Genomic DNA, 18,429 nt, shown 5'->3' with positions numbered 1-18,429 from the left:
TATAGTTAGTGGCATGATCCTTAATCCAGTCTTACATATGCCTTTGCATACATTGTTGTAATATTATATTATATTACATTGTGATCAAAATATTCACAAAAAATAACTACTTTGAGAAGCGTGAGATGAAAACATATTATCCAGAATGGCATTAACACCAAAGCACCACTTACACATTGTCAAGATCACACAAAAAACTTTTTGGCTTTTTTCACTTTTTCATATAATTGGAATCTGGCAGTTGTTCCTATATGCAATATTAATTAGGAAATTCAAATAATAGGAAAAAAAAGCACCCTTCCCCATTAGCATAGTTTGCCCCAGAAGGCCAGTCACATTGAGAGGAAGGATGTGGGCTGAGGTATTATTGGAATTCAAATTAAATGAAGGCAAAAGTATATCACAGTGAAACGCAGTCATAGTATAGACAACAACTTTTTATCCCACATATGAAGACATAAAACATACACTGCTTTACAAAAGTATGTAAAACACAATTATGTTACATTAGAAAGAACACAAATGAACAAAACGTCATCACATCGTTCTGTTGGCTGATACTGATAAGTTGGTCAGTAGAACACAGGGTTGTTTCTTCTCTGTAACTCGACACTTTGAGTTTGTTCCACCAGCAGCTCACCTGCTCTAATTTAATGAAGGACTGATTAGATAAACTAGATGTTTAATGGGAACTCAAAATGCTGGCCATCTTCAATAACAGCTTTGCCAATGGTTATGCTAACACACTTGTTTAAAACACCAAAAACTGAGGTAAATGGTGCACTTACCAAAATAAGACACACATATGTCAACCAAACTTAGAGAATGTTACACTTTCCAGTACAAATAACATATTTCTCAAACAGTAAGCTGTAAAAGTACCCTCCCACCAATAAGTTCATATTCAAATGAAAATGGAGTACTTCTAAGAGCCGGTTCAATGATTTTCCCTTTGCCCCAAATGCCTGTTGTCTAAAGTCTGCTTCTTTAGGTTTGCTTTCATGTTACAAGGCTAAAATAGATACAAAAGTAAGTTTATGTCACCCAAATTCTTAAATGACACATGATATTAGCCTCACAGCACCAGTGCAGAATTAAAGATGAAAATGATAGACAAAACAAAAACATGTTTATAAAAAAAAACACTTTATTAACATGCTAAAACATGTTATTGAGTCAAATGGCCAAATCCTTTCATTTTGACAAAGGGGAAACTTGAGAATTTGGTCCTTTGGTGTAAAGTAAGATGACATTCATGTGACACAAAGTAATTTGTAATTAAAGCAAGTGTTTTCTGTAAATGTACTTCTCAGTGGAAAGAAAAAACACAAACATGTCTTTGACATGATGATGTATACAATGCATCTGGAGTGGTGCATCCATCTAACTGTTGGAGCCCCATGATCTAGAGACTGTCAGGAGACTGCCATCTGCCATGGAATCCTAGATTCCCAAAGAGCATTAGCCAATAGCCTCGCTCTCTCTGGGCGGATAGAATGGCCCTTCTTCTCCCCCTTTACATCATGGTGTGATGCTTCCCAGAGCAAGCATCTGGTAGCTAACGTAAAAGAATGTGACTCCTCCAAGCACACCGAGCTGTCCAATGACAATGTGTTAGCAGCACTTCAAAAAGGCCCTACTAGCACTGGTAGCATTGTGTAATAAGGGGAGCCTTAAATTTGGAGGGGAGGTGAAAAATAAGAAGAAAATACAAAAAACAAAACAAACAAAAGAAAAACATTACCAAACATACAGTACAACATCTCAATACTGCAAACTGTTCCAAATACTGAAAAAAGTTAAATTGTACAAGTACAGAATGTACAGCATGCATATTTGGTAAAGACATACAGATCTGGTGTGTTTGCAGACTGGAGATTTGCATATCATACCGCCATCTGTAATGTTGGGTCACAGTATTGCACCTAGTCTAACATGAATGCTATAATTGATGAATGGGGATTTTATACCTGCTCATAATGGTTTATTTCCTTTTACTTTCAGTTCTGAAAACTGCTTCAACTTTGTTAATGAAGTAAAGCAGCCAACAAGAATCACCAACGCACCAAGCATGTGTTTGCTTGGTTTCATACGTTGTTTCATAACGTAAAATAACATAAAAATACTATCTGCAGCCATAAAACACCCAACCACTGGACCTCATTTGAAGTGCAACTTCATTCTCTGTCCAATCTGGATCCTCTTGGATGTCAGAATGTGAGTCATAACGCTCAAGAGCATCAAAAAGATAGTCATGGACATGACAATGACATAGTGACTGATGCTAGAGGAAAGGAAAAAGAGATAAAAATTAGACACATCTACACCAATTTATCTCCTAATAATAGACCCCTCATAACACTGATATAAATGAACTAGAAAAGACTTACCTAGTACCAATGTCTAGCCAGCTTCCATAGTCTTTTACCAAAAAAAAGAAGTGCTGGAAAACAAGAAAAGCTGATTTAACCACTGAATGTTTCGACCTTAACCATGTAACTAATTTGTCCTGCAGAACTTACCAATGCCATCAAGTCAGAGATGACCAGCACAATGAGGAAAAGGCTAGAAAGGAAAGTAATGAAACACAATGAACACGCATTTTTCAAATCTGACTGCATGATTGAAGCCATTGTAAAATACCTAATGTACACTAATATAACAGCACACATTAGATTTTGTATTAATGCATTAGGTTACACAGCAACCACAGCTAGTCAACACAATAAGCCCCACTGTTTGCTGGAAGAACTCTGTTGAAGATAAATGATTAATGAAACATTATGGTATTTTACCATTGCTGCATTTTGTCACCATGTTATAAAGCAATGAGCTACGTAAGGCTGCTTTGCATAAACACCTCATTCTTGCTTTGTTTTAAAGGGCCATGGTCACAGGGACAAAATCTAATTTATTTCATTTATTATTTAATTTATGTATTAATTTAATACATTTAATACAAGTTTCAAGTCATACCTTTTTTTCCCATAAACGGAGACTAGAGCCTGACAAAAACTGTATGGCCTAAACCAATTTTAGAGAGTTAGAAATCTGTCAGACAATTTAATATTTTAGTTGAGCAGTTCTTTAGTGACGGATCTGATTGTCAGTCTTGATCTGTCACACTTTAAATAAATAAACAACTGAAACTCACAGTGTGAACACTAAGCATGTGTTGCAGCACATGCAAGCGTACTCTTGATTTCAAGATTTAAGGTTAAGAGGAGTTGGAAATTTTATTTGAGGCCCAGAAGCAGCTTTGCGCCACATGCAGTGCACACCAGTGGTAATGAGTGTGGCTGGCACTTCAAACCAACAGCATGTGGAGCATGCACTACAGCATCTGTACATGCACACTAATTTCTGTGCCACTTGAATCTTGCAACTTATAGAAACTACCCTCCAGCAACAGGTTACTCATGAGTGGTGTTAAAAAGTGAAGCAGATATAATTCACTTTATTGTCGTGGTGTGTGGTTTGTTCAGTGATGAGCATGGTGTAATAAGCTAACCAGAGTTGAACTTTGTCCATCTATCGTAAAAATATGAAGTATGGACGCTGTGTTAAAAATTTGCAACAGCCATGTTTATAACACAAATGTTATAAGTGGCTAAAAAATCTAATACAAAATAAGTGTGTTTGGACCTTGTTTAAGACAGATGCGTTGTTATGCCTTACATAGGAAATTACAGAGTAAAGATTTGTCAACATGCTGTGGCCCAAGCCTACCTACAGTGACTCGTCACAAGAGCTGCTTACCAGTAATCATGCACGATATTACAATGTTTTTTCAATACCTTCTTGATGAAAGCCTTGTTGATACTTGGACACCATCAAATGTGCACATTACAATTATGAAGGGAATCAGAACCTGAAAAAAGAACAATGAAAAAGTTACACCAATGGGGAAACAAAGGAAACGCAGATAGCATTGCTATACAAAAACAAAAAAAACAAAAAGCACACCCAGATATTAGAAAATACAACACTCATTGTTTGAAAGAAAAAAAAAGTAGTGCTCTATGCGCTTTAGCATGTTTAAATCTACCAGAAACGATTCAATAACCAGTATCTATTACCTACTAGAAATTATTAAATAACCATTATGAATTACTCAGTATCCATTATGAGTTACTCTGTATCTACTAAAAATCATTCGATGACCACTATGAATTATTTACGCATACACCTAAATAAAATGGGAATGGTTGGTGATATTAACTTCCTGTTTGTGGCACATTAGTATATAGGAGGGGGAAAACTTTTCAAGATGGGTGGTGACCATGGCGGCCATTTTGACGTCGGCCATTTTGGATCCAACTTTAGTTTTTCAATGGGAAGAGGGTCATGTGACACATCAAACTTATTGAGAATTTTTATTGAGAATTTTTTAACGTAACTTTCATGAGTTATTTACAAGCTTCTCTTTGTTTACAGCCATTGACATGTCGCAGAGGTTAACATGTGAGGAGTGGATAGAAATTGTGTTGATGTCTGGTGAACGCAGTCCCCGGGTCATTGCAGCAGATTTCAATGCAAGACACCCTATGAGACCACCCATCTCCCATGCTACAGTTAGCAAACTGCTTGCCAAGTTTCGTGAAACTGGTTCAGTGTTGGATTTGCCAAAATGTGGACGCATGAAAACTGTCACTAATGAAGAAACATCAGTGGCTGTCCTAGCTTCATTCAGCTAGAGCCCACAGCGTAGCACTCGCCGCATGTCACTGGAGAGTGGCATCAGTCGAACATCCCTTCGGCGGATATAAGCTACTCACAAATGGCACCCTTACAAACTCCAGCTGCTGCAGCATCTCAACGAGGATGACCCAGATCGGCGCACTGAATTTGCAGAATGGGCAAAACAAAAATTGGAACAGAACCCTCAGTTTACACAGAACATTTTGTTCAGTGATGAGGCAAACTTTTATGTGAATGGTGAAGTTAACAAACAAAACCACCGCTATTGGTCTGACACTAATCCACATTGGATAGATCCCTCCAAGACTGTTGGAACACAAAAATTGATAGTATGGTGTGGTATATGGGGTACAAAGATAGTGGGGTCATTTTTCATCAATGGAAACCTCAAGGCCACTGGATATTTGAAAGTGCTACATGATGATGTGTTTCCCTCTTTATGCACTGAAGCTGGCACGTTCCCTGAGTTTTTCCAGCAAGATGGTGCACCACCACATTATGGGTGTCAGGTCCGAGCATTCCTATATGAACAGTTTCCTGGAAAGTGGATTGGTTGTCGTGGGCCAGTTGAATGGCCCCCAAGGTCTCCCGATCTGACCCCCTTAGACTTTTATTTTTGGGATCATCTGAAGGCAATTGTCTATGCTGTGAACATACGAGATGTGCAGCACCTGAAACTACTGATACTGGAAGCCTGTGTTAGCATTTCTTCTGCGGTGTTGCTATCAGTGTGTGAAGAGTGGGAGAAGAGGGTTGCATTGACAATCCAACACAATGGGCAGCACTTTGAACACATTTTATAAGTGGTCAGAAACTTGTAAATAACTCATGAAAGAATAAAGTTACGTTAAAAACCAAGACCCTCTTCACATTGAAAAAACTAAAGTTGGATCCAAAATGGCCGACTTTAGAATGGCCGCCATGGTCACCACCCATCTTGAAAAGTTTACCCCCCTCCCATATACTAATGTGCCACAAACAGGAAGTTAATATTACCAACCATTCCCATTTTATTTAGGTGTGTCCATATAAATGGCCCACCCTGTAGTATCCATTTTAAATGATTCAGTATCTACTATAAATTATTCAACAGCCACTATGAATTATTCTGTATACATTATGAATTATTCAGTATCTATAAGTTATTCAGTATCTACTATAAGTTATTCAATAACCACTATGAATTATTTAATATCCATTATAACATATTCAGTATCTATTGGAAATTATTTAATAACCACTACAAATGAATTAATATCCATTTGGAATTATTCAGTTTTTACTATAAATTGTTCAATAACCACTATGAAGTATTTAGTATCCACTATGAATTATTCCATAATCATAAAATGTCATTTATGTTGAGAAGCTGAAGAATAGGCCCAGATACAGGCATTGAGGGTTTAAATGGTTAACCAAGCAAACAGTTCTCCTTTTACTTAAATGACCACAAACCATTTAGCACTTAATTTACCGCATATTTATGTATGAACTGAAGATGTGTGGAAATGTAAGCATAATACCTTCCACATCAATAAGCCACCCATGATGAAGGGGTTAAAGACTGTTAGGAAGCAGTAGACAGAAGCCGGGTCAAAACTTAAAATAAAAACAAAAAAGAGAGAGACATTTTTAGCATTCCAACTCCTCACGACTTCCTAGAAAGGTATCGTTTTAATGTGTCCCCCGGCTCAAACAATTTAATACATTTAACTTATTGAATCATTTGTGATTAACTTGTGGTCTATAGGTGAAATCAGACAGTGTTTTGGGGCCACAAAAACACTGCTAAAGGATGTGGTCAAACAGAAGGAATCACCTGTTGATGGAAGCAATGTTTCCTGTGCCAAAAAATGCAATTATGATGAAAAACACCTGGGTTAACTGTTAAGGCTAATATGAAACGGCAGGCTATAAAGGGGAGCCAACACATGCATGGTGAGTGAAGATTGTTTCATTAGCTTTAGACTGCAATTACAAGGCTAATGTCACCAACAAGTAATGTTAGCATTGTGAAAACCACATATCTGCATCATCACAAATCTCAAAATGCAGTAAATTGTTAAGTAATCTCAAATAAGCTTGTTTCTGTGGTTTCTGGCACTGTATGACAGTGTTATCTATAAAAAATAAAAATAAGCAGTGCCAAAAATCGTAAGAAGCCTTCTTGAGGCCTTAACTTTGACTTTACTATCTTTTTACTTTTATCAATGTTTATAAATAATAGTGTGTTATGCAATGTCAGAAACCATATAGAGAAGTCTATTCAAGATTACTTAACAACCTGACTTGGTTTGAGGCAAACATGTATTGACTAATGTGTGCAGTTTGCACAATTCTGGTGAGTTTCAATTATTTAAGGTATTACTCTTGTAGTTCCAGGGTAAAACTAAAGAAGCAAAGTTCAGACACCTGAACATCTAGGTGGATCGACTTCATTTGAGTGAAGGGAAGATGACTGAAAATTAGATCATTGACCAAAACATGTCCATTCATTCTAGAATCAAAGATTAATACACAAAGCTATTCACTGGTAAAGTGAAAGGATACAAAAAAGTAGGATCTTCGTAGATCATCCAGCTTCAACTGCCTGATTTTGGTTAAGTCAATGTTCTCGGCAAAATCAATACTGTGGAGCTGCAAAGATAACTTGGGATTATTATGAGCAGTATAATATACCAGTTATTGTGTACACAGTTTAGCAACAAAAAAAAAACGTATACAAAAAAAAAAAAGTTAAATACCAAACATGCCAAATCCTGTCTTTATCAGAAAACACATCAGGACAGTGTTCATTTTAAAAGTTAAATTGAGACTTTCACAATGTCAATCCATTTGTTTGGTCAATATTAAGCACCTTAAGCTAATAATCTTAAAATTCATGTGAATTCAATGTAAAATGCTGGTGACTTTTGTCCACCTCTAAACAATTTGCGATTCTTGATTTTGCACCAGCAAGATGAATAATATAAACCTATTTATAATAAGACCCACTGGAAGAAACAGGTTTCTTTCCTCACTTCTATAATTGTTTAGGAATAAAAAAAGTAAACTCATGTGTAAAATCATGTATTTAAGAAAAATGTATGTATTATATTATGTATTTAACTTTTTGTTAAATACACATAACCGTTCTAATGTTTCTATAGCAGACTTTTGAACAATTTTGATTCATAAACCAATACTGGTTCCTAAACCAAACCAACAATTACCATAACTAATAATATGAAGGATGAGGGGTGGTCAAGTTTAGTAATAATTAGGGTTATGAACTCCTTCCTGGTAGCAATAAAATGCTTCAGTAAAGTTGATGGAATAGATTTTAATACAAACGTATATGATTTACAAAAAAGAAAGAGGACTGATTTTTTTTATTCTTCATACAGGTGAGCAAACAAGTGTTTTACTGTGTGTGTAGGCAATTTTTACATATGAAGAAAGTTGCACAGCTGACAGTTTAACTGTGCTATGGGTGAGTTTATGGGGATGGTGCATTTACATTGGAATAAAAATAATGTGGCTGTATTTACAAGAAATGTGAAAAGGGTCTTGCTCAAGGACCCAGCAGTGGCAGCTTAGTGTATCTGGGCATCAAACCCCCCAAAAACATCTTCAATTGGTTGCTTCTCCAGGAGCACTCAGCCCTGCCGAGAACAGTTTGATGCACAAGTATACTCAAACTGTCCCACCTTCACAGAGGAAATGGTAGGCCACAGATAAATAGGTACGTGGCAATAACAACCACATTCTCTATAAAGCAGAAGCTACAGGAACTCAAACCGCAAAGAGACTTCAGATGTTACCTCAGTCCTGCTGGACGCTCCCTGTGCATCCATGGCATCCTGCTCCATATTAATCCACACAAACATCAGCCATGACAGCACTGGAGGAAAGAGGGCCTCGTACCTTTGCACAGTACCAAATAACCACAGTTAGTGAAAAATATCACAATGTTGACTGCACTTTATGTGAATATCCTTGACCCACAAGGAGTCAAAGGGGTTCAGCTGCAGCCACTTTTAGTTTCAAACCTCAAACAGTAAAGTTAAGGTAACCTTTATGATTATAAAGGATGATGTTAACAGTCATCACTTTGAATAGAAATGTATTACATTGAATTTATAATTTGTTTTACTCTCATGTACAATATAAAGATACACTTCTGCACATTCTGAATCATAATTACTGTTTATTTGGTTAATTTGGTTAAAAAAGAGGATGCAGAAATCAACAAAATATGAACAGGAGTGCCCAAACTTCTACAATAGACTGTCTTAAAGGCACAGCATCAAGATTAGCCGGATTAATTCTAAGGTATAAAGAGAGGTTGGAGAAAACTTTAGGATATACAGCTAATTTGCAGGTGTGGAATTAACACTCACATGGTTAATTTTAACACCCACAGTGTTGATTTAGCACCTCTAACATTCGTTCTTAGTGCTATCTTCTTAGGCATTATACCGGGTGCTATAAATAATATTTAAATGCCAATATAGCTATAAAATAATAATAGTAATAGTAAAAGAATCAGCGTTTCATTTTACTTCTCTATAGAAACCATATCATAACATGGTTCCAACCCACAATACTGTAACATTTGTGTATCATTGCACCCTTCTGAGAAACCATATAAATCACAGGGCAAACAGGTTCTTCCACCTAATCCAACTCCAGACAAAAAAAAATCTATATCCACAAACTATAGACATAATCTAACTAAAGACTACAATAAATTCAGACATGATATTCTGCATATTAGCGTTAAGTTATATATGTATATAGAGAGAATTTCATATTGAATTTATTTAGGTTATTTTAAATTATTTAAATTCATTGTTTTGTTCAACGATTAGGACAATTTCTCAACTCAACTGATGCACACTTGGCTAGCTTTATGCAATGATTAGCATACATTTCCCGATATATTGCAAAAGTACCACTTTGAATAAGTAAAAGCAACGTTTCTGGCAATTTCACTTCCTTCAAAATGTGCTCAGCCGCTTAACCACAATAGCTCTAATACAGCAGTAACCTACATAAAGCCATGGTCCACATATATAAAACATATGAACGTCAGCTAACTATTTCATTTTGGGGGGGGGGGGGGGGGAGGGATTTGCAAGTACAAAATTGCTGCACTAAAACGCTTTACCAGACATGCCTCGACTTTCTGTAATATGATCTTTCACACTGTGTGTAAACTGAGAATACAGCCACTTTAGCCATAAACTTAAGACCCAAGTGCATAGTGTATATACACAAAAAATTATATATATATATATACATACATATATATTATAACATGTGCATAACATCTTACCCTGTGCTAAGAAGAAGGTAGACACAAATGAGGGATAAGAGGATACTCAGAAGCCTATGGAACAATCGCGTAGAAGTCAGCAGTGGCACAAAAAATGATGAAACTGAACAAGAGAGAATATAGATTAGTGGACAGACATTCAGTAGCATGTAATGACTGAGTCAAAGAGAATAAACTCAGAATTCTAAACCGAGATCTGCACTGACAGGAAAATGTACTCCAGACCTAGGCTAAATACTGGTCTTGGAAATTCACCACAGATCAAACTCACAATCAACAAAAGCACTATAAATTATTCAGATGACGGAACATTCAGTCAACGAATATGCATATACAGTATTCTCCAAAGATATTAGAATGGCAAGACCAATTCTTAGCGTCTACAGCTATACCCTGTGGACTTTGGGTTTGAGATCAAAAGATGAATACGAGATGACAGAAGCTTTTTTTCTGAATATTAACATCTAGACCTGGAACACAGGACCTTTGGTGGCAGGCTACCCAATTTGCATGTGAGCTTAAGATAAGAACAGATAGCAAACTACAAAGAGCATTTAATATTTGGTTGCATATCCCTTGCTTGCCACAACTGCAGCAAGCTGACTCATGTTGAAAATGCAGATTTCTCCTCTACAGCATCCGGAGAATTCTACCCTTTCTCTCTAGGGAGGCGACCCAGGTGCATGTTAAGTCCCTCGTCCCCTAAAGGCTTGACTACTGCAACTTTCTCCTGGCTGGTCTTTCTATGCGTGCCATCAGGCCCATGCAACTGATCCAGAACGCAGCTGCACGACTTAGCTTAAGCCGTGCGGATTTCTGACATGTCACTCCTCTACTGCGTTTTCTTCACTGGCTTCCTGTAGCTGCCCACATCAGATTAAAAACCCTGATGCTGGAGTTCAAAGCCAAATGGCTGGTCCATTCAAAACCTGACTCGTACCTAGAGCCCTTTAAGCTTTAAAGCACAGCTTGGCTCGCCCCATCGTCCGTCAAGAAGCATGGATCTGGATTTTAATCCTTGTGGAATGAACTCCCTCTGGGTGACCTAACAGTTGGATTGCAATTGTCTTCAAATTAATGTGATCACAAATTAGTCACAAATCCTGCACTTAAGAGCTTATTTCTGCACACACTGATATCACACACTGAACCAGGCATGATCTGTCAGTCACATGTTCAATATTTTTGATCACTTAAAATGGGTGGGTTCAAAATGTGCCATTTTCTAAGTTGTTCAACACGTCCAGATGTAAAATGATTATATTCAGTTTAATATTCATCTTTGGCCCTCAAATTCAAATGTCTTCAGTGTACAGCATACACAAAATCGTTGTTTTCAGACGAAACTATATATGTATAAGGAGCTGCACAGTCTAACTTAGCAATAACAGTTGTGATTCATTCCTTCAGTACCATTCCCAACCCCTCTTTATTATATGAACCAAGCAGGCTGTTTTTGTTACTGTGCCATTAAAAGTTACATATGCAAATCACCTTTGTTCTAATTGGCTGCATTGTATAGTGTTTAGTGCCCAATACAAAAGCAGTACAGGATTAAACACTAAACAGGCTAAACTGCAATAGGCTGAATAAGGTATTGGATCTTGTAAAATGACTGAAATTTTTTTAATAAGCCCTTTAAGACAGAACATGCTAACATGACTAACAACAGTATTGTACTTAGTTAGCATGACCCTGTGGAGAACATGCTAGTCCTAAGGCTATATTCAGCTACTTTTACATTTACATTTATGGCATTTAGCAGACGCTCTTATCCAGAGCAACTTACAAAGTGCTTTGCTATTTACCCAAGAAAACTAGCTAGTTAGAACAGACTAATAGTTCAAAGATACCTTTAAGCTTAGACATTACTAAAAAAAACTTTTGCAACTTGATTAAATTAAACAAAACTATTGGCTTTCACAGTCATTAAATCTTAGCAATGTTAGAGATAACATTCGAACTACTCCCTGAAAGAACTCAGAAGAGGAAAAAAAAAACAAGAGGACTCTCTAACCCAGAGTGGACCAGCTGATGAGCTGATTGAACAGCGGCAGGCCATGCTTCAGCTGCAGACTAGAGTGAGTGCTGGCGAGCACGTAAGCACACAGCCCCACCTGGAACATCTACAGCCACATTCAGATTGTCGTTATCAGTGGATTGTATAATACAGCACTGCAATACATGAAGCTTTACCAATACATGCACATATGTTTCTGTACATGATTTTGATGACAGAATGTGAGCAAGTGAACATGACAGAAGACACAAAACAGAACATGTAGAGCAAATGACAAGAAATGACCTGGCAAATAAACAGTCGGCGATCACTCCTGTGTAGGCCGGCAAGCCCACGTGATGACCAGAGGTAGGAGAAGGTGTTGAAGAGAGTTAGAGCTCCAGCACACAGCCTGTAAATGTCAAATTATAAACATATGCCCAGATTATCCAAAAGACATGTGTAAATATATCATATGATTGAAAACGTCAATAAAAAAGTTATTCTGCACTCCTGCCATTTTTTCCCGCTTGGTGTACAGATTCTTTAGGTTTTTCACACTCACACATCTCTATTACAAACATGGTTCTTCTTTGGCATCATTTAAAGAAACATTTAAAGAACCTTTATTTTTAAGAGTGTGGTCACACCCTAAGAATAGTACAGCAGCTAGTATATGGTCTATGAAGTTACCACTATGTGTCAGAGAGGGGGGGGGGGGGGGGTTAGACATACACATAGTCGATGTTAGGCTCTCGTCCAACCACAGGCAACAGAGGAAATGCAGCCAGACACAGGCAGCTCAACACCCAGCTCACTGACCTGGACTACACACAACAGAAACAAAACAGTACATCCTTAATAAATCCTGCCTGCATTAATACCTGAACATTAAGGGTTTAGTTTGAAAGGCTGAATTACATTAAGACTATGTCTTACCTTCGCTTTTCTATAAAGGCCTGAGACAAACGGCCACACTGTTAGAGTTATGAGTCCCAGTGTCAACATGGCTCGATAGAAAAAGCTCACCACCTACAAAGCAGTGGAGAAAACATGCTTTAATATAAAGTACATTTAAATTATTTAGACAGGGACAACTACTTAGTTAAATTACTCCCTGCACTTATTATGTAACAAAAAGAAAACACATTTACACTAATGCATACACAGTTCTGTTGTGTTAATAGGCATATGTCTATCCACAATATTTACATAATTATTTTTAAATTTATCACAGTTAACAAAATCACCATGACATAATAGTACATGTATAAGAGAATAAATATGTTGATGGTTGATTTTTGTGACTTGTGGGGGGAATAAATGTGACAGATGGCTTTTTGTATATCGGGATTCACTGGGGAGTTTTATTATTATTCAATTTTTTTCTTTTTTTTAAGTGTCTTAAAAGGGCATCAGTTCTTCGGGTTTCCTTTGGTGTCCAGTTTGAAGTAGTTGTGGGGTATTACAGGGATTCATTTTGAATCATTTTTAGAAGGCATTAGCTAAAACGTATACAGCAATGTTCCTTTTTTAATATTCTGATTGAACAATTTAATAGCAATGGTATGTTGGAGGTTTTACATTTTGGTGCTTTTTTTAAGAAAAGAACTTGTGATGGCTTTCTGTATAATAACATTCACTATAGAATCTTGTTTTAACTGTTTTAAAGGGCATCAATTCTTTGGTTTCCTGTTGATATTTTATTTTGATATTTTTTTAAACCTTAGGCTGGATATTAGGACCCTTGGTACTCTAGATGGCACATAAAGAAAGAAAGTGAGTACAGAAAGCATTTCAATGCTTACTGAGAGTTGTGAATGTGTTCTGACTAATAATGCACAAAAACAGCTGTACAAACATCAAATAAAGCATAGGGTTATAGTGTAACAGTGTTGTGGGGGGAAAAACAGATTTCCTTTAATGATTTTAAAATGACTACAATGTTGTGTGTATACGAAAAGGTATACCATATAACTGAATATGGTAATAAGGTACGCATGAAGAACAATCATCCAGCTCTGTGACTTACCAGCAGTTCAATGCCGAATGTAACCAGGACAAAATATCCAAAGCATTTACTCAGTGGCAGGGAGGGGATGGATCTTATAAGATCAACAAGGATGCCACATCTGAAAGAAAGATCATTAACACGTCAAATATAACTTAGAACTGAAAAACAAAAGACTATTTTAGGACTTTCCACGGCTGAAAAGAAGAAGTATGGCACTATTAGTGGAAAGCTTATTTTATGCCTTTCGCAAATACACCTTTAAAAAATTAGGATCAAGATCATCCTGAATGGTCATAGCATAGCAGGACAACAGAATTTAGCCCACTCACACACTCTTTACTACCTGACAGTGAGCACACACATCTGGAGCAGTGGGCAGCCACCTCAGTGCCCAGGGAGCAATTGGGGCTTAGGAGCCTTGTTCAAAGACAGTCTTTAGGAACAGGTGTGAATGAGGGAGAAGAAGGTGCTATTCCTTTACTCTCCCAGCTCCTGCTTCCTGGTGGTCCAGGGATTTGAACCTCCAACCTAATGGTCCAAAGTATACTTTTCTAACTTTTAGGCCATGGTTGCCTAAATGTGCCTCATACTGCTTGGCCTGGGTGTAAGGTTATGTAAGGTTATTCACACTCTAAACAGGGTTCAAGGCTTAAAGAACCATTTTAATACCAGGACCATAATAATAAACATTAAACATGAGGACAAATGCAATAATATGATGTATTAGTCCATCATTTTCATATTATATTTTATTTATTCAATAACCGCTACAAAACATGTTAGCTATCTCTCTTCTGGCTGGTCTCCCTCTGCGCACTATCAGGCCCCTGCAACTTATCCAGAATGCAGCGGCACAGTTCGTCTTCAATGTTTCTAAATTCAGCCATGTCACTCCACTGCTGCGTTCTCTTCACTGGCTTCCTGTAGCTGCTGCCCACATCAGATTTAAAACCTTGACCCTGGCCTACAAAGCCAAGAACGGACCAGCCCCTCCGTACATGATGGCAGACACTCTGGATAAGAGCGTCTGCTAGATGCCCTAAATGTAAATGTAGTTGTGAGACTTAACTAAAATAAAATATGGACCCATATGTGGATGTATAGGGGTTAACGAGGTGAAGAACCATCCAATAAAAGAATCAAACATAGTTCTTCTGTGGCATCTCTCCAAAAATCCGTTTTTGGCACCTTTATTTTTCGGAGTACAAAAGCATGAGGATGAACAATACTCACTCTTTAATGACAGAGTACCACACAGGCACTGGCAGCAGGCAGTAGATGTAGTAAGTGAAGGGACTGGCCTGAAGCAACAGGAAGAGGGTAACCAGCAGGCCAATGCATACAAACACCCTTCCCACACCTCTCCCTGGCATCTGTGTTAAGAAGAACAGGTCCCATAGTCATCTCATTTACATAAACATCCTGTTGTACAAACACCTTTAAACAACCTTCACCTTACTTAAAAAATAGGTCTGTGGGTGAAAGTTCTGTACTTTCTTGCTATTCACATTCACTGAGGTTCAGAAGTTCAGAAGGTCAGAAGGCTAAACATAACATTACTTTAGTCGTCATTTGGCAGACACTCTTATCCAAAATGACTTTAAAAATGAAGAAAGCTAATGAAGAAAGGCACTCCAAAAATCAAATTAAAAGAGAAGAGTCATACAGTTGAAAATAAATATCGCGATAATAAAACACAGGGGTCAAATTCAGCAACAAAGTTATTTTTTATCATTTTAGTGCACTAGCTAATCTGTACACAGCAATGTTCTATTTTCTTGTTTAACCTTCTGATTGAACAGCTCAACATTTTATTAAAATGGCCAAAAAAAATTTTATTTTGCATTAATGTCTTTTAAATGATCACATAAAACTATAGCATTTACAACTTGATAATTCCTCATTTGTAGTCCTTTATGATGAGACTGAAGCTGATCAATATTAAAAGGTGTGCCACATTTGATTATATGGTGTACTTTGTTTATATTCATAATAAAATACTGTATGTAAATAACTGTTCCATATAATACAGCAAATTCCTGGTTAACAAAACTTATTATGCTCCCTTGGTAATAAGGAATGTGGGTGGTCTTTAAGTACTGACAAAATCCACAATACACTGAAAATACATTGAATACATTGAAAATTGAAGGCTTTTTATGAATACTTTTAATACTAGGAATTTTTATAACAATAAAAAAGTGACAATGCCCACTCCAAAAATCTGATAGCACATCCTGTTTACATTAATATGTAAATGTTAATAAAGGGATTAATGAAAGGAAAATTACTCCACTGCACTTTTTAAGTGGAACAAAAAAAGTTGGACCAAGGATGAAAAACATCAAAAGATTAACATGACAACTGAAAAAGTTTAACCCCCCCCCCCCCCACAACTGCCCCCTATGCACTGATAGTGTAACATTTATGTTTCTCACCTTATCCCTACTGGTAGGTGGCTTGCGAAGACTAGCATGGGTCTTTAAAATTAACAACACTACATATGACGTCCACCCGATGAACCCAAAGACCACACTGGAGCCCAGGAAAAAGCGGTCGTAAGTGTGATAGTAGGATAAGCCATCCATGGCCTGAGTTATTAAAACGTCACAAAGGTGAACCTAAAGGAAGTGGGTGAGAAAACATCATTGAGTACTGATCTTTCAATTCCAAGTTAGGGTTTTACATCATTACATATGTCACTGTACAGTGTCCACTGTACAGTGGAATGTGTCCTCCGCATTTAACCCATCTGTGGTAATGAACACACACTCACACACACTAGTGAGCTAGGGGCAGTGAGTACACACACACACCCAGAGCGGTGGGCAGCCAACTCCAGCGCCCGGTGAGCAGAGAGGGTAAAGGGCCTTGCTCAAGGGCCCAACAGTGGCAGCTTGCCAAGCCCGGGAATCGAACCCACAACCCTGTTATCGATAACCCGGCGCTCTAACCGCTGAGCCACCACTGCCCCCATTATGCCTTTATTTGACATTATTGTATTCAAAACACTGAGATACGTGGTACAGAAATCCTGAATCAGACTACAGCAGCAAAGTACTAAGCTTTTATTTAGAGTGGGGGAGGGGTTCAACAGACATTTCTCAATATTTGGCTTAAAAATCATTTTTCATGCTACAGAATTCAGACCTTTATGAACATTTTAAAAATATTTTAAGCAAGACTTTTTTTTTTCTTTGGCAAAAGTTATGTGAGGTACGTAAGGTACATCATCCACACCAAAAGCTGTTGATTTCATGTAAGTAAATAAAAAAAATCATTATAGTGTACTCAAATTTGCTGTTCGGCTCCAGTTCAAATAAGACGGAATTGTACTGATTTGACTGCTGGCCTCTCAGCCTGTTACAATTAGCCCCACCTATGGGGTAAGTTCTAACATCTATCTAACTTCTATTACTTGGTTGAATTTGTATGTATTATAGGATTAGTGGTAACTCAGAGGTTGAACCCTTGAGGAATGCATTTAACCCGGTTTCCTCCAATAAGTATTGCATTATAAGTATAAACGTATAATTAGTATAATTACATAGATATATTTAAGTACAATTACAATTAAGGTACTTCACAAAACAAAAAAGGTCTCTTATCTAATTGCTTTTTTGATGGTAGGTTCAATTAGGTATGGCTAACTGATGCTCAGTACTCACAGCATCATCAAACTGCCCTTTTTGGATCAGGTCTCTTGCATGATGCACAAAATCCATCTGCTTAGAGTCAGTCAGAATTCTAGAGAAGGAAAAGTAATAAGAAAAGGATGATCTCACTTAACATGATCAGATTAATCAGTTAAGATATACATCAGTCTTTAGAGGCAGATCTTTACTCACTGGTATGGTGTGAAGAGAAAGGATAAGGTGGTCTCCTTTTTCTGTGCCATTTTTACCTTTAATTATAAACAGAATAACTGCGATTACAATTAAGACATATGAAAAAGTAGTGGTGTTATGTAAATTAATTTTTTGTTATATGATGGTTGATAAAATATGGGCTATAAATCAAATAGTTCGATTAATAAATAAATAAACACACAGACACACACACAGACACACACACAGACACTAAAACCAAAATTATTCAAACCATAAATGTTTTTGTATGTATTTGTATTGTCAAAAATGACTTCTCTTGAAAATCAAGTAATTTTCATGAGATGTTGGCCCTGTTTGGGAAATGAAATGGAAAAAAAAATAAAATGTCGGAGCAGCATTTCTTCTGATACGTAAACGTATTATGTGTGTAAAAATGCATAAATGTTGAACCCACCTTGAATTGCTCTAAGATTTGAATGGCATTTGCATACATGCTCTCAGCTTTGAAGTGCTGGCTGTTGTTGAGGTACTGTAATGGCAGGACACCCTGTAAATCAACCAAACA

The 18,429-nt window shown here is 37.1% G+C and overlaps 1 protein-coding gene across 2 annotated transcripts in view; it reads right to left on the bottom strand.

Annotated features, from left to right (window-relative positions):
* Positions 1–421: 421 nt before the first annotated feature.
* The window catches only part of pign (phosphatidylinositol glycan anchor biosynthesis, class N), a 27,535-nt gene continuing 9,527 nt past the window's right edge, over positions 422–18,429 (bottom strand). For both annotated transcript variants that reach the window (XM_072689698.1, XM_072689687.1), the window contains exons 11-29: positions 18,319–18,411; positions 17,883–17,938; positions 17,703–17,781; positions 16,473–16,655; positions 15,268–15,407; positions 14,053–14,152; positions 12,960–13,052; positions 12,756–12,847; positions 12,327–12,432; positions 12,039–12,147; positions 10,022–10,124; positions 8,505–8,607; positions 7,252–7,338; positions 6,521–6,576; positions 6,225–6,300; positions 3,798–3,871; positions 2,523–2,565; positions 2,391–2,443; positions 422–2,284 (exon numbers count right to left, since the gene is read on the bottom strand). In XM_072689698.1, the coding sequence (XP_072545799.1) occupies positions 2,161–2,284; positions 2,391–2,443; positions 2,523–2,565; positions 3,798–3,871; positions 6,225–6,300; positions 6,521–6,576; positions 7,252–7,338; positions 8,505–8,607; positions 10,022–10,124; positions 12,039–12,147; positions 12,327–12,432; positions 12,756–12,847; positions 12,960–13,052; positions 14,053–14,152; positions 15,268–15,407; positions 16,473–16,655; positions 17,703–17,781; positions 17,883–17,938; positions 18,319–18,411 (1,770 nt within the window). In that variant the 3' untranslated portion in view covers positions 422–2,160. The remainder of the gene's footprint in view (positions 2,285–2,390; positions 2,444–2,522; positions 2,566–3,797; positions 3,872–6,224; positions 6,301–6,520; positions 6,577–7,251; positions 7,339–8,504; positions 8,608–10,021; positions 10,125–12,038; positions 12,148–12,326; positions 12,433–12,755; positions 12,848–12,959; positions 13,053–14,052; positions 14,153–15,267; positions 15,408–16,472; positions 16,656–17,702; positions 17,782–17,882; positions 17,939–18,318; positions 18,412–18,429) is intronic.

The sequence above is a fragment of the Salminus brasiliensis genome, chromosome 1, assembly GCF_030463535.1.
Source record: "Salminus brasiliensis chromosome 1, fSalBra1.hap2, whole genome shotgun sequence".
NCBI classification, from domain to species: domain Eukaryota; kingdom Metazoa; phylum Chordata; class Actinopteri; order Characiformes; family Bryconidae; genus Salminus; species Salminus brasiliensis.
The sequence above is the reverse complement of the archived record's forward strand: the minus strand, read 5'-3'. Positions and strand labels throughout refer to the sequence as shown.